The sequence below is a fragment of the Argopecten irradians genome, chromosome 12 (genome assembly GCF_041381155.1).
Source record: "Argopecten irradians isolate NY chromosome 12, Ai_NY, whole genome shotgun sequence".
Classification (NCBI taxonomy): domain Eukaryota; kingdom Metazoa; phylum Mollusca; class Bivalvia; order Pectinida; family Pectinidae; genus Argopecten; species Argopecten irradians.
Window position 1 is genome coordinate 22,595,144 of NC_091145.1, and position 14,263 is coordinate 22,609,406.

At 35.0% G+C, this 14,263-nt stretch overlaps 1 protein-coding gene across 1 annotated transcript in view; it reads left to right on the plus strand.

Moving 5' to 3' along the window:
* The first annotated feature begins 122 nt into the window (after nucleotides 1–122).
* LOC138336257 (synaptophysin-like) overlaps nucleotides 123–14,263 on the plus strand; it is a 48,150-nt gene continuing 34,009 nt past the window's right edge. The window contains exons 1-2 of the mRNA XM_069285673.1: nucleotides 123–173; nucleotides 2,686–2,751. Of these exons, the coding sequence (XP_069141774.1) occupies nucleotides 156–173; nucleotides 2,686–2,751 (84 nt within the window). The 5' untranslated portion in view covers nucleotides 123–155. The remainder of the gene's footprint in view (nucleotides 174–2,685; nucleotides 2,752–14,263) is intronic.

The following is a 14,263-nucleotide window of genomic DNA, read 5'->3' on the forward strand; positions in this document are numbered from 1 at the left end:
ACAAAGTTATAAATATTTCTGTTAAAACATTTCTATTTGAAGTTTTAAACCTTTTTCCGGAGACGTTGACGTCGGTTTTAATATTAGTATGTGACAAAGTATTGACCAATGGAATTCGAGGTTTCATTTTCACTGCGGACCTGCATACCGAAATCATGGACGTCGTCGGGAAGGTAGCTTTTCTGAATATATATTTTCCCTGTTGTTACTTTATCAATTCTGGGTTTAGATCGTTAAGTTTCACTTAAACACAGCAAATTTGTTTGTGTTCTTTCATACTCGCATTCCATGACTTCTAATATTGCTTTACTTCAGCCTGCGTGCTGGAGGCTCACTTTGACGTTTTGATTCTGAGTCAGGCCTATTTGTAATTTGTCACGAGACATTTATGGTCAGTGGAATTGGCAACGAGGTTATTTTACTATTTAATGTCATGGTCGTGCAGTTGTTTTGATTAGGAAATGTCTTTAAGCTTGAATTTTGTTTGACGTTACGTTATTGACGTGCATACATGTAACAGTTGGTAATTGTCGGATCTAAAGTAGGCGTAACCCCTATGCCTGTCATCTAACCACATATCGACCAAATATTTACTTTTTTTACCAATGTTCAACCTTTCCAATATCCATGTTACTTTTGTTGGTTTTCATTCAAATCTAGTTCACACATGTTTCTTTTCGATTGGCAATAATTTAGAAGATGTCACTAACAATGATGATTAAAAGTAAAGACGATGTAATAGCAAAATAGGAGATTTTTGTATAAGTTCAGGGAAAATGTACAATAGTAATTACAGAGCCCCCAAGCAATATAGTACATAGTTGAGTATTATTATACATATGATTATATCATATATACCTGCACAATTGTTATTGATGACTTAACAATTAGCCATTCAGCTACATTTGAGAAATATGGGAAACCTCAGAGTTTAAAAAAAAAAAAATGCTGTGAATGGTAACAAAATTTGTTTTGTTTTGCATCCTTTAACAACCAAGGTCATTTACGGACATGCCAGGTATATCATGTGAATAAAAGGTTGAATACCTGAAAAAAATGCTGTTCTTGAGACATCTATACCTGACATTGCAACTGCTTTACATAAGTTTCAAACTTTCTACTTGCTAGTGTCTGGACAATATAACCTGAACACCCCCAACCCATCCATATGTGGCAAAAAAAGTATAAGAAACTGAAAACCTGGCTCTATTCTGCAATATATATATATATAAGTGGTCTAGAGATCTGATGTTTGGCCTGTGGCTTAGCTACTACTTGTTACAGAAGCTTTTAATGCTAAGTTACTGCTGGCATGGTTACAGTAGCTTTGCTTTGAAACAGCTTTAGGGATATGTATTACTTTTTAAACAGTGTTCATATCAATGACATAATTATACACATGAAACTTGTAACAGTGACAGTCATTGTAGCCATGTCCTGGTTTGCGAATTGCAATATGTCCTGGTTTGCGAATTGCAATAAACAAGGACCCAGAAAAATTATATCAGATATATTTAGAAATATATATACTTTATATCCTACTGATTTGGACCAAGTTTGCTTCTGACAGACACTAAGGAATTTAAAACAAATACAATTATGAGACATTGAAATTAGATAATAATCTAGCTTTGCATACCAATATTGATAATCCATGGCTTTTAATAGGTATTATGAAATTTTAAATTTCTCAAATAAAGATAGCATTATGCTTACCTCATGCATGTTTTACTAGTTTGCATCCTATCATTCAACGATCATGGCCATTTAAGGATGTACCAGGTTCAGGAGGTATATCTAGAGAAAATAGCAAATATGTCTGCAGTTACTAGCAACTGCCTGACATGGAATTCAAACTCAGAACTCAATGGATTATGCATATAGTTAAAGGGACAATTCAGTGAGGCTAATTTGTTACATAACTACGAAGCAAAATATGACATGAATGTATTGTTCAGAACAGTTTAAAGATTTTCTCTTGTATTGGAAGTTGTCGATATAACCTTTGTGCCCCTCCGATGGTTATTTATCGCGGTCAAGGTGCCCTTTTCAAAACCCAGCACTATGCCCTTTTTTTCCTGTGGGAAACACTAGTTCTACATTCCTTATGAAACATGTGACAAGAAATAATGACAAATTCCACAACATTGTTAAGTATTTTGATTAATACCATTGAAATTCCAAATCATGGATCCATTTGATTAAGCAAGTACAACATGTACGCTGTACCCCTACCCGAATCAAAGTCATGCAGGTTAAACAAATGCAACACATAACCACTGAGGAGTTGATGAAATCATTTTTAGACAAGAACATGCATTTTATAATGTTAACACAACTGTAAGAGAGATTTGAGTAGTTCTAGACAAAAAATTCTTTACTACACAGGCAAGGGCCAGGGTTCGGCATACAAGAGTAGACTATATCTATGTGTAATGGCGATTGAACATTTCACATACATTTGACTACAGTGGGCTTTTCTGACATATCACAGTTAAGCCAACTAATCTAATTTCTATTAGCACTGCAGGTTTGTTTCCGAAATATGTGAAAGTTTTAATGTACTCTTAGACCGAATTGTCCCTTTAAGGACTAGTGGTAAATCAATATGTTGAAAAAACTTATTGGGTCAAATAAGGAATATAGAGTTAATGTAGCCATTGATATAATGCCTTTGATTTTCAGGTTATGGGATCATTCAATGGTGAAGCTCTGAAGGAGCCCAGAGGATTTATCAAGATCCTGCAATGGGTAAGATTTTTATAGTGTAATTTTCTTTGTCACAAAAGATGAGTTTAATGCATCTGGTATAAATATGTGTAATAAATTAGAACGTAAAAAAGCAACAATATTATATTGAAAACTATTGTGTATTGTTAAGTATTACATGAAATACCAACTAGGGGCTTATTGTGAATGGTTTTGTTTCATCCACTTGAGTTATTTGGCTCAAAATGCTAGTTTAAAGTTACCCTACAGTTTTGTGTGAAATTGATCACAAACCAAAATAGGAAGTTGAAACAAGTGCCACACTTGTGTGTTGCATCTAAAACTTCCTGAACTCAACAACAGCAAATAATATGTTCAGGTTGAGCAATACTTTACAATATTATCTGTCCATATATATATATATATATATATACAATACACAAAAGTGTACAACAATACCAACTTTAAAATGTTAATTAAAGTGTGCATGGGTTGGATTTAATTTAAATTTTTCTCTGAATTACATATGGTTGAATCTCATGAATCAGAATGTCGCATGTTAATTTAAGTAATTTCATGTGAAATTTTCCTGAAAATACATAGATGTTTATTAAGAAAGTAAGCAGCATTTGATATATTGAAATTCATGACAAAATTTTGAATTAAAACTCAAATGAAAAAAATCAGATGAAGAAAAAAAATCAGATGAAGACACTTTATAAATGCATTTAAATTTTGGGTCGATCCGAAATCCAAGATGGCCGCCACAGCCGCCATACTTGAAAACACATTTTGAACTTCTTCTCAAGTTTCTACCGGTGCGATTTGGCTGAAACTTGCATGAAATGATCCTGACATGGTCCCGACAAAGTGTTTGTTACTTTTCAGGTCGATCCGAAATCCAAGATGGCCGCCACAGCCGCCATCTTGAAAACACATTTTGAACTTCTTCTCAAGTTCTACCGGTGCGATTTGCTGAAACTTGCATGAAATGATCCTGACATGGTCCCGACAAAGTGTTGTTATTTTTTGGGTCGATCCGAAATCCAAGATGGCCGCCACAGCCGCCATCTTGAAAACACATTTTGAACTTCTTCTCAAGTTTCTACCGGTGCGATTAGGCTGAAACTTGCATGAAATGATCCTGACATGGTCCCGACAAAGTGTTGTTACTTTTCGGGTCGATCCGAAATCCAAGATGGCCGCCACAGCCGCCATCTTGAAAAACACATTTTGAACTTCTTCTCAAGTTCTACCGGTGCGATTTGGCTGAAACTTGCATGAAATGATCCTGACATGGTCCCGACAAAGTGTTGTTACTTTTCGGGTCGATCCGAAATCCAAGATGGCCGCCACAGCCGCCATCTTGAAAACACATTTTGAACTTCTTCTCAAGTTCTACCGGTGCGATTAGGCTGAAACTTGCATGAAAATGATCCTGACATGGTCCCGACAAAGTGTTGTTACTTTTCGGGTCGATCCGAAATCCAAGATGGCCGCCACAGCCGCCATCTTGAAAATACATTTTGAACTTCTTCTCAAGTTCTACCGGTGCGATTTCGCTGAAACTTGCATGAAATGATCCTGACATGGTCCCGACAAAGTGTTGTTATTTTTTGGGTCGATCCGAAATCCAAGATGGCCGCCACAGCCGCCATCTTGAAAACACATTTTGAACTTCTTCTCAAGTTCTACCGGTGCGATTAGGCTGAAACTTGCATGAAATGATCCTGACATGGTCCCGACAAAGTGTTGTTACTTTTCGGGTCGATCCGAAATCCAAGATGGGCCGCCAAGCCGCCATCTTGAAAACACATTTTGAACTTCTTCTCAATTCTACCGGTGCGATTTGGCTGAAACTTGCATGAAATGATCCTGACATGGTCCCGACAAAGTGTTTGTTACATTTCGGGTCAATCCGAAATCCAAGATGGCCGCCACAGCCGCCATCTTGAAAATACATTTTGAACTTCTTCTCAAGTTCTACCGGTGTAATCGGGCTGAAACTTGCATGAAATGATCCTGACATGGTCCCGACAAAGTGTTGTTACTTTTCGGGTCGATCCGAAATCCAAGATGGCCGCCACAGCCGCCATCTTGAAAACACATTTTGAACTTCTTCTCAAGTTCTACCAGTGCGATTTGGCTGAAACTTGCATGAAATGATCCTGACATGGTCCCGACAAAGTGTTGTTATTTTTCGGGTCGATCCGTAATCCAAGATGGCCGCCAAAGCCGTCATCTTGAAAACACTTTTTGAACTTCTTCTCAATTCTAAACCAGTGCGCTTTGGCTGAAACTTGCATGAAATGATCCTGACATCGTCGCGACAAAGTGTTGTTACATCTCTGGTTGATCCCAAATCGAAGATGGCTACCATGGCACTAATATCTAATTAACTTCCTACATGATATATAAATGCATTTGGGCCTCTTGTTAAATTCCTGTGTGGAAATTTAAATTATCTCATTCATGGGCACATTTGTTTGCAGTAACATGAATGATACAGTCAAATTTAATGTTGTAAGTTAATCAGATGAGTATTTGAATGTATGTAAATGTACATAAAATATGTATCACATATACAGTGTTGTTCTGATTAATTAGTTTTGTTGACATAAAGTCCGACTGTCGTTTCGGACGAAAAATTGATTAATCGATCTTGATTGATCACAATTTGACTAACTAACATTAACATACAAAAATCCCAGTAAAGTCATGGCATCTAGCATAATGCATGGATACAAAATGTCTGAGTTTTGGGTCACGATGGGTGTTTCTCACTTAGGAAGCTAGCATAACATTGGCCGATGTGGCATTTTAGTGTCGAAACAATTTTAATGAAATGTTGCACTTATACAATAAAAAATCTTCATTTTCCTATGTAAATGTGTGAAAGACGATCCTGGCTCCAACATCATGACATATACTGATAGGTATTCACAGAAAAATTAATAAAATGAAATCTATATTACCTCATTTATTTAGTTAAAATGAAACTGTAGTTCATGATCAATCATTCGTCGATCATCAGTAACTTACTTGGAAGTGACGATCGATCATGGAAATACAACCGATTACCAAAACTGGTATCTCATGTGTCTAATGTCATTTGGCTTTGTGGATTATGTATACATATAAAGGGAAGTAAATCTGAAGTACATGTCTTAGTCTTGTAAGGGGAAGTAACTCTTACTAAAACTGTGATGTACAGTACTTTATGTGATACCTGATGGAGTACATGCATGTCTTTTCAAGTACTGGATACAAAATCCACTTTAAAAATGCCGAAAAAAATCATGTATCTTCAAAACCCAGTCTATCATATAGATGTAGATTTTTAATAAATCAGTTAGTATAAGCATTTCAATGGTATCACAGACTTTGATATATAATCTAAGTTTCTGATGGTATATGACAAATTAATATTTATAAGTTATTCAAATCCCAGTATAAGCATGTTAATCAACATAATTTGAATATACCCTTAATAGTATCAACATATGATGCTACCTCCATATTGGCATTATACATTTGATACCTGTTCATGAAATAGCAGATAATACTCGATATGTATCGAAACTTGATTGAGTGTAGACTGTCAGCTGCTATAAGATATTTAATGTTCACTTAATCAAGCATGCTTCTTTAAATTATGATTGCACAAATCATCCACCTGGGGAAACCATCAGAAAAAGGAAACTTTAAAGAACCAAGTGAAAATTAAATTAATTTGCATTTCAGTCATGAGGTAGCGGCATTTTAGATAATAAGTTTAGACAAATATGAAAGGGAAAAACTTTTATTATCTATATAGATAAAATGCATCATGAAGAGAAAAATATTTTGGTAGTAATATAATCATTATGGTGCTTGTTGGGAAGTAGAATATGTCACAAAATGGTGGCCATCCCATCGATGTGACAAAACCTGTCACACACAGAAGTATGTGTATGGAACAATATCATTTAGTGATGGAGATTACAATGACTTCAAGTGATAGATCTCTGTCTTATTATTTTGACATTCATTTTCCTGATTTACTCATGAAATGGCAGTCTGCGACTGTCTGTTGCGGTAGGTTCTGTGAATGGGTTGACAGTCCTTGCGTCTGTTACTCTATGTACGGTGCGGAGGTAACATATTTAGGGAGGAGTGTTGTCACAGCGCTGATGCAGGCACATTGTTAGTTAGCTGTAATGACTTGCTGTTACTCTGTAATTGTGGTATTGATTGAAGAGTAGTTGAATCTATCGAGTGTTGATTTGTTCCTGGGTATACCGTTCATTCCTCCGTAATAGAAAGAAAACTTCAGCCTTCCATACTCCTTAGTAGGTGGGATTAAGTGTTGTAGCACCATGACAAACTAGTTATGGTACAAGAGCTTTGTGGAAAATTAACAGATAATTATTTTAATTTTCACTTGAGGATAATGAGGACTGCATTAGGATACAAATCTAAACATAAATATTGTTTCAATACAATATCACTAAATTTTGATATGTATTTCTAGAGTTCTAAATTCTTTATTCTTAGAATATTAAGATATCAATAAGGATATGTATTGATAAAAAACTTAATAACATTACAAAAGATATTTCATCCCTTTTCATATATAGAAGCATGAACATCAAAGATAAAAAAGGGCTTTCATGGTTGTTTAACAGATAACATCACGGACTTAACAAATTTTCTGCTGTGATTGAATTGTTTGCTTTAGGTGATGTAGTATGGCCATTAAAAACTCGTTTCACAGCTTGGTTATTTCAGTCAACTCAAAGGCTTATTCAAAATATCCATAATTTGCTTTATTTCAGGAAATTGAAGTCAAAACATAGTTTCTATGGGTTCACTTTTGTGAAAAAGAATGTGAAATGGAAACAGTAAATGAGTGGTTAAATTTGATTGAACTTAAGTCATTAATTCCTTGAAAAAAACTTAAGAAAAAATAAACTTATATTTTGACATAAGACTACATCAGGAGATCAGTGTTGTTGTTTTATTAGTCCTTAAGTCCCCTGCCGGTTAAACTGGAGGGGGCTATGATGTTAGTTTTTGTCTGTCTGTCCGGATTTGGTTTCCAGAAGATAACTTGAGAACTGATTGATGGATTTTGATCGGATTTCACACAATGGTAACATATGGGAAAATACAGTTTGGGATTGAATTTGGGGTCAAAAGGTCAACTGCAAAGGCCACTGTTACTGAAAATAGATTTTTTCAAAATTTCAGTTTCTGGGCAATAACACATCAATTTGTTCAAACTTCATACAATGATAGCATAACTAAGCAATAATAACCTGCCATAGATTAGAAAATGTAAACAATGGCAGGGGATGTGTAGCTTGCAAAACTTACTGTATAAGCTTGTTTTTTAGAAATCAGGGCCTGTTTCCAGTCTACTGCAATTTTGTAGCATTGTGGTATTGCTCTACCTTTTGCAGAGAAAAAAATCATGAAAACCAATGAGGATAAATAGCCATATAAAACAAAATCCCAAACACAGTTCTCTAAAGACTGGAAGACTAGTGCAGTAATAATAGAGATTTATGAAAGGCAGTATATCCAAAGAAGCGGTATTTAAGTGAAAAGTAGAAACCTTTCATGTGAAATTAACTTGTCAACTCCACTCGGAAAATTAATCTCACACACCAACTTTCTAAAGTAGTTTTCCAGCCAAACCTCCACATATTGACAGGAAGCAGTATTTACAAACCCAGACCTGTTATTTAGGGGTGAGTCCCACTGCAGGCTCAATTTACCTAATGACATTGTATTGCCATTTAACAGCAGCAGGTTTAATTGTGTGAAAAGTCCCTCTATTCTGTAGGGTAGAGTTCTAGTACTAGTGTTATATAGTGCTAATCCCTTCTACACTGTACTGTATAACATGATGCTATTTAAGAATGTAATCAGCAGACCTGGGGACCTAGGACATTCATTCTAGGGTGGACAAGTTTGTTTTATCCAGACTGTCTCCAGACTTTTTCTGGCTTCTCATACACATGGGTGAGGGGCTTCATCTGCTTAGTCTCTAGCAAAATCAATGAGCATTTGGAATTGAAATTGTGTGGATGCTTGGACAAGAAAATGAATACACTTGGTAAACAGAGTCTGTATTTTCAGTCGACAGCTACATTATGTGTCCTAAAACATTAGGGTTTGCCTTTCTTAATCAGTCTCAGTTTCAGAGGGTCCCTAATGGGTGATCATGTTGTGGTCATCCATTAGGTGGTCCAGTATCATGTTAAAGCACATCTATATGTAATGGAGGATTTCTATGGAGGCCTATAGATACTAACCATTACACAAACTCTAAACCACTGACTTCCTATGAGTTAGATTACCTGTTTGATATTTGATATGGGATGGAATTTACATGTACTTTGGTAACTAGAACCACATTCACTAATATATACTTTAGGTGGAGCTTTCCAATGAACAAAGGATCCTGTTTGAATTATCATTTCAGAATCCATTGTTAAATTGCTCAGGATGAGACCCATAGACAAACAAACTTAAGGAAAAAAAACCTAAGGTAAAAAACTTAAGTTCCATTAAGTTATAAGTAGAAGTAAAAAACAAGACTGGTATGTAATTACATAAGGAGTTCACTTAAGTTTTGTCTGAAGTTAGTGTTTTCTGTTTCAATAAATTATTGATAGATCTTCAAGGTATCCTTTAGTTAAATGGGACAAGTCTGTTTAACAGATATTGACCATGGTGAAAATGCTTTACATTCTAGGACTGTCCTTTAAGTTGTGCAGACTGATGAAGAATCTCAATCCTTTGAGATTAGGAGACTTAACTCTGTTGGTCTCCAGTAAGTAAAAAATCTACATCCTATTGCTAGTATTGTTGGTCTCCAGTAAGTAAAAAAATCTTCATCCTATTGCTAGTATCATTGGTCTCCAGTAGGTAAAAAAATCTACATCCTATTGCTAGTATTGTTGGTCTCCAGTAAGTTAAAAATCTACATCCTATATTGCTAGTACTGTTGGTCTCCAGTAAGTAAAAAATCTTCATCCTATTGCTAGTATTGTTGGTCTCCAGTAAGTAAAAAATCTTAATCCTATTGCTAGTATTGTTGGTCTCCAGTAAGTAAAAAAACTTCATCCTATTGCTAGTATTGTTGGTCTCCAGTAAGTAAAAAAAATCTACATCATATTGCTAGTACTGTTGGTCTCCAGTAAGTAAAAAATCTACATCCTATTGCTAGTACTGTTGGTCTCCAGTAAGTAAAAAATCTACATCCTATTGCTAGTACTGTTGGTCTCCAGTAAGTAAAAAAATTTCATCCTATTGCTAGTATTGTTGGTCTCCAGTAAGTAAAAAATCTACATCCTATTGCTAGTACTGTTGGTCTCCAGTAAGTAAAAAATCTACATCCTATTGCTAGTATGTTGCAGAATATCTACTCATTGTGATTCCAACTCCTCATTTTAGTTTCAAGTATTATAGGGAATCTGTTATTGTTTGGATTTGGTCGGTTTTCAAAACAGGATGGACAGTCTTTTGATAAAGAAGACATTGTGGCACTCATTGAAACATACATGTTAATCAATCAATATCACAGGAATTTCAAATATGTAGTTCATGAATATGTATATGCAGGGCAATGACTTGAGCTGAAGTATATATATATATATTATATATATATATATATTCAGAAAGAAATATTAGTTTTTGTCATATTTGAATTGAATGTAGCAATTGTATAATACTATGGGTCATTCTGTGTATCTGTCACCGTCATTCTGTCTATCTGTCATCCAGATTGCACACAATTTGAAGCTTAAATACATTTTAACTGAGTGTTCCATTGTTAAATGTATTCCACCGACTCAGAATTTTGTTCATAACACCCAAACGCTGGAATGGGTCTTGTTAACAGCAATAACAAATAGGAAGGATGTAGCGTTAAGGGTGATTTAGATGGTGGAGCTATATTTTACATGTGCTGATGCCAATTATTGTTCTGCTGTCGATGTGCTGTAGATTCAGTTTCATTTATTGTCACTATAAAATCTGAAGCTAGAAATGATTGACTCAGTGATGTCTCTTCAGTTGGTGTTTAATTATTTGTTAACTTCCAATTACACACTGTCCTAGTTTTTGTATGATTAGCACTTCATCATTTGTGTGACCCTCGATAGTTGAAGTTTGTTACCGCTATATTTCTCAGAAAGGGTTCGACTGCCAGCTTAGCAGTAGAATTTGTAGATATTGTAAAGTAGTTAAAGTTTGTTACCGCTAATTCTCAGAAAGTACTGAAGGGATCTTTCTCAAAACAGTTGAGGTTCCCCTAGGACCCCAGTTGTGCATATTGCATTTTGGGACTGATCGGTCAACAAGATGGCCGACCGGTGGCCATCTTGGATTTTGATAGTTAAAGTTTGTTTACCGCTATTTCTCAGAAAGTATTGAAGGGATTGTTCTCAAATTTCATATGTAGGTTCCTCTAGGACCCTAGTTCTGCATATTACATTTTGGGACTGATCGGTCAACAAGATGCCCGACCAGCAGCCATCTTGGATTTTGATAGTTAAAGTTTGTTACGGCTATTTCTCAGAAAGTATTTGAAGGGATTGTTCTCAAATTTCATATGTAGGTTCCCCTAGGACCCTAGTAGTGCATATTGCATTTTGGGACTGATCAGTCAACAAGATGGCCGCCAGGTAGCCATCTTGGATTTTGATAGTTAAAGTTTGTTACCGCTATTTCTCAGAAAGCACTGAAGGGATCTTTCTCAAATTTCATATGTAGGTTTCCCTAGGACCCCAGTTGTGCATATTGCATTTTTGGACTGATCAGTCAACAAGTCAGGTTCTTGGATTTTTGATAGTTAAAGTTTGTTACCGTCAGAAAGTATTGAAGGGATTGTTCTATTGCATTTTCATCTTGGATTTTGATAGTTTAAAGTTTGAAAAGCAGAAAAAAGAAGTGTAAGTTTGAAAAGCAGAGAAAAGATCCCTCTTTCATTTGTCTCAATCTTTGGTGGGCGCCAAGATCCCTCTGGATCTCTTGTTATATTTGAATTGAATGTAGCAATTGTATAATACTATGGGTCATTCTGTGTATCTGTCACCGTCATTCTGTCTATCTGTCATCTAGATTGCACACAATTTGAAGCAGTAAGATTAAGAGTAGTTAAGCGAGTAGATTTTGTACAAATAGTAAAAGCAGATGAGTTTGTACACATAATAGAAGTAGCAGAGTTTGTACACACATAGTGATTCTGCTGTACAATAGTAAAGCAGTTAGATTTTTGTACACATAGTAAAGTAGCAGATTTTGTACACATAGTAAAGCAGTAGATTTTTGTAAAGCAGTAGATATTTTGTACAATAGTAAAGCAGTAGTTTTGTACACATAGCGTTTGTACACATAGTAAAAGCAGTAAGATTTTGTACACATAGTAAAAAAGTAGATTTTGTACACATAGTAAAGCGAGTAGATTTTTTACACATAGTAAATCAGCAGAGTTTGTACACAGAGTAAAGTAGCAGAGTTTGTACAAAAAGTAAAGAAGCAGAATTTGTACACATAGTAAATCAGTAGAGTTTGTACACATAGTAAAGCACCAGAGTTGGTATACATAATAAAAAGCAGTAGATTTTGTACACAAAGTAAAAAGCAGTAGATTTTGTACACAAAGTAAAAAGCAGTAGATTTTGTACACATATATAAGCATGCGCAGTAGAGTTTGACATAGTAAAGCAGTAGATTTTGTACACATAGTAAAGCAGTAGATTTTGTACACATAGTAAAGCAGTAGATTTTGTACACATAGTAAAGCAGTAGATTTTGTACACATAGTAAAGCAGTAGATTTTGTACACTTAGTAAAGCAGTAGATTTTGTACACATAGTAAAGTAGCAGAATTTGTACACATAGTAAATCAGTAGAGTTTGTACACATAGTAAAGCACCAGAGTTTGTACACATAATAAAAAGCAGTAGATTTTGTACACATAGTAAAGCAGTAGATTTTGTACACATAGTAAAGTAGCAGAGTTTGTACACATAGTAAAAAGCAGTAGATTTTGTACACATAGTAAAGCAGTAGATTTTGTACACAAAGTAAAAAGCAGTAGATTTTGTACACAAAGTAAAAAGCAGTAGATTTTGTACACATATATAAGCAGTAGATTTTGTACACAAAGTAAAAAGCAGTAGATTTTGTACACATAGTAAAGCAGTAGATTTTGTACACATAGTAAAGCAGTAGATTTTGTACACATAGTAAAGTAGCAGATTTTGTACACATAGTAAAGCAGTAGATTTTGTACACAAAGTAAAAAGCAGTAGATTTTGTACACATAGTAAAGCAGTAGAGTTTGTACACTTAGTAAAGCAGTAGATTTTGTACACATAGTAAAGCAGTAGATTTTATACACAAAGTAAAAAGCAGTAGATTTTGTACACATAGTAAAGTAGCAGAGTTTGTACACATAGTAAAGCACCAGAGTTTGTACACATAGTAAAGTAGCAGAGTTTGTACACAAAGTAAAAAGCAGTAGATTTTGTACACAAAGTAAAAAGCAGTAGATTTTGTACACATAGTAAAGCAGTAGATTTTGTACACATAGTAAAGCAGTAGATTTTGTACACTCTGCGTACTCATGGCACATTAATTTGACAGTGAACATGCATATGCTTTCTTACCATTGAGACGTTATGACATGATTTACATGTATTATGCTATACAGTGCTCCTTATGACATGATTTACATGTATTATGCTATACAGTGCTAAGACATCGTTAAATCCTTATGAGGGGCGATATAGCTTCAACTTCCATTAAAGGAAGGAGTGCTAATTATTGTGAATAAGGTAATTCTAAGTGAAACATTGATGTCAATAATAACTCACCAATAGTTTCAGTCTTGAATGGTGTTGTTAGTGTATAATATTAACTATGAAAAAAAATTATCTTTGCAAATTGCAGCGCCTTGACAGCCGTTTATGGTTGCCATGGCAATGAGAAAAACCTAATATTGCCTAATATTTTGAGGTAGGCTCTTGGCATAGTGTCCTCCTTGAGTCCGTGATTGGGATTGATTTCAGTGGCAATATTGTGGAGAGAATTGCAGGTCAATACATTTACAATGGTGTATGATGGATGGTTGTGTAGAAATCACAGGAATTCTGTCAAAACACTCTCCTTGTCAAGATCCATCATCTTGTTAGGTCTTTCCTATCAAAGCATACTCAGCTTCGGAGCTTTTTCCAATGGTGTCTTAGGCTGATTGTGAGCCCTATCTTCAATGAAAATTATCACTAGTTATAGTAGAATTCCTCATTCATATACTGTTAACTGTTTGAATGCATTAAAATGAATCTAGTATTTGTTTTAGTTCAGGGTTATTTGAATGGAGTTTAATTTCCTTTAACTAGGAGAAGTGATTAAATTGAACCCATTTGATACAAGTAATTGAAACTGATTTGTTTGATAATAATTACAGCTCATCATGTCATATAAATTAATAAATATTTGCAGTGCTAGCGAGGCAGCTGGTGTTATTCAATTAAAGTGCTAAATCCAGATTATC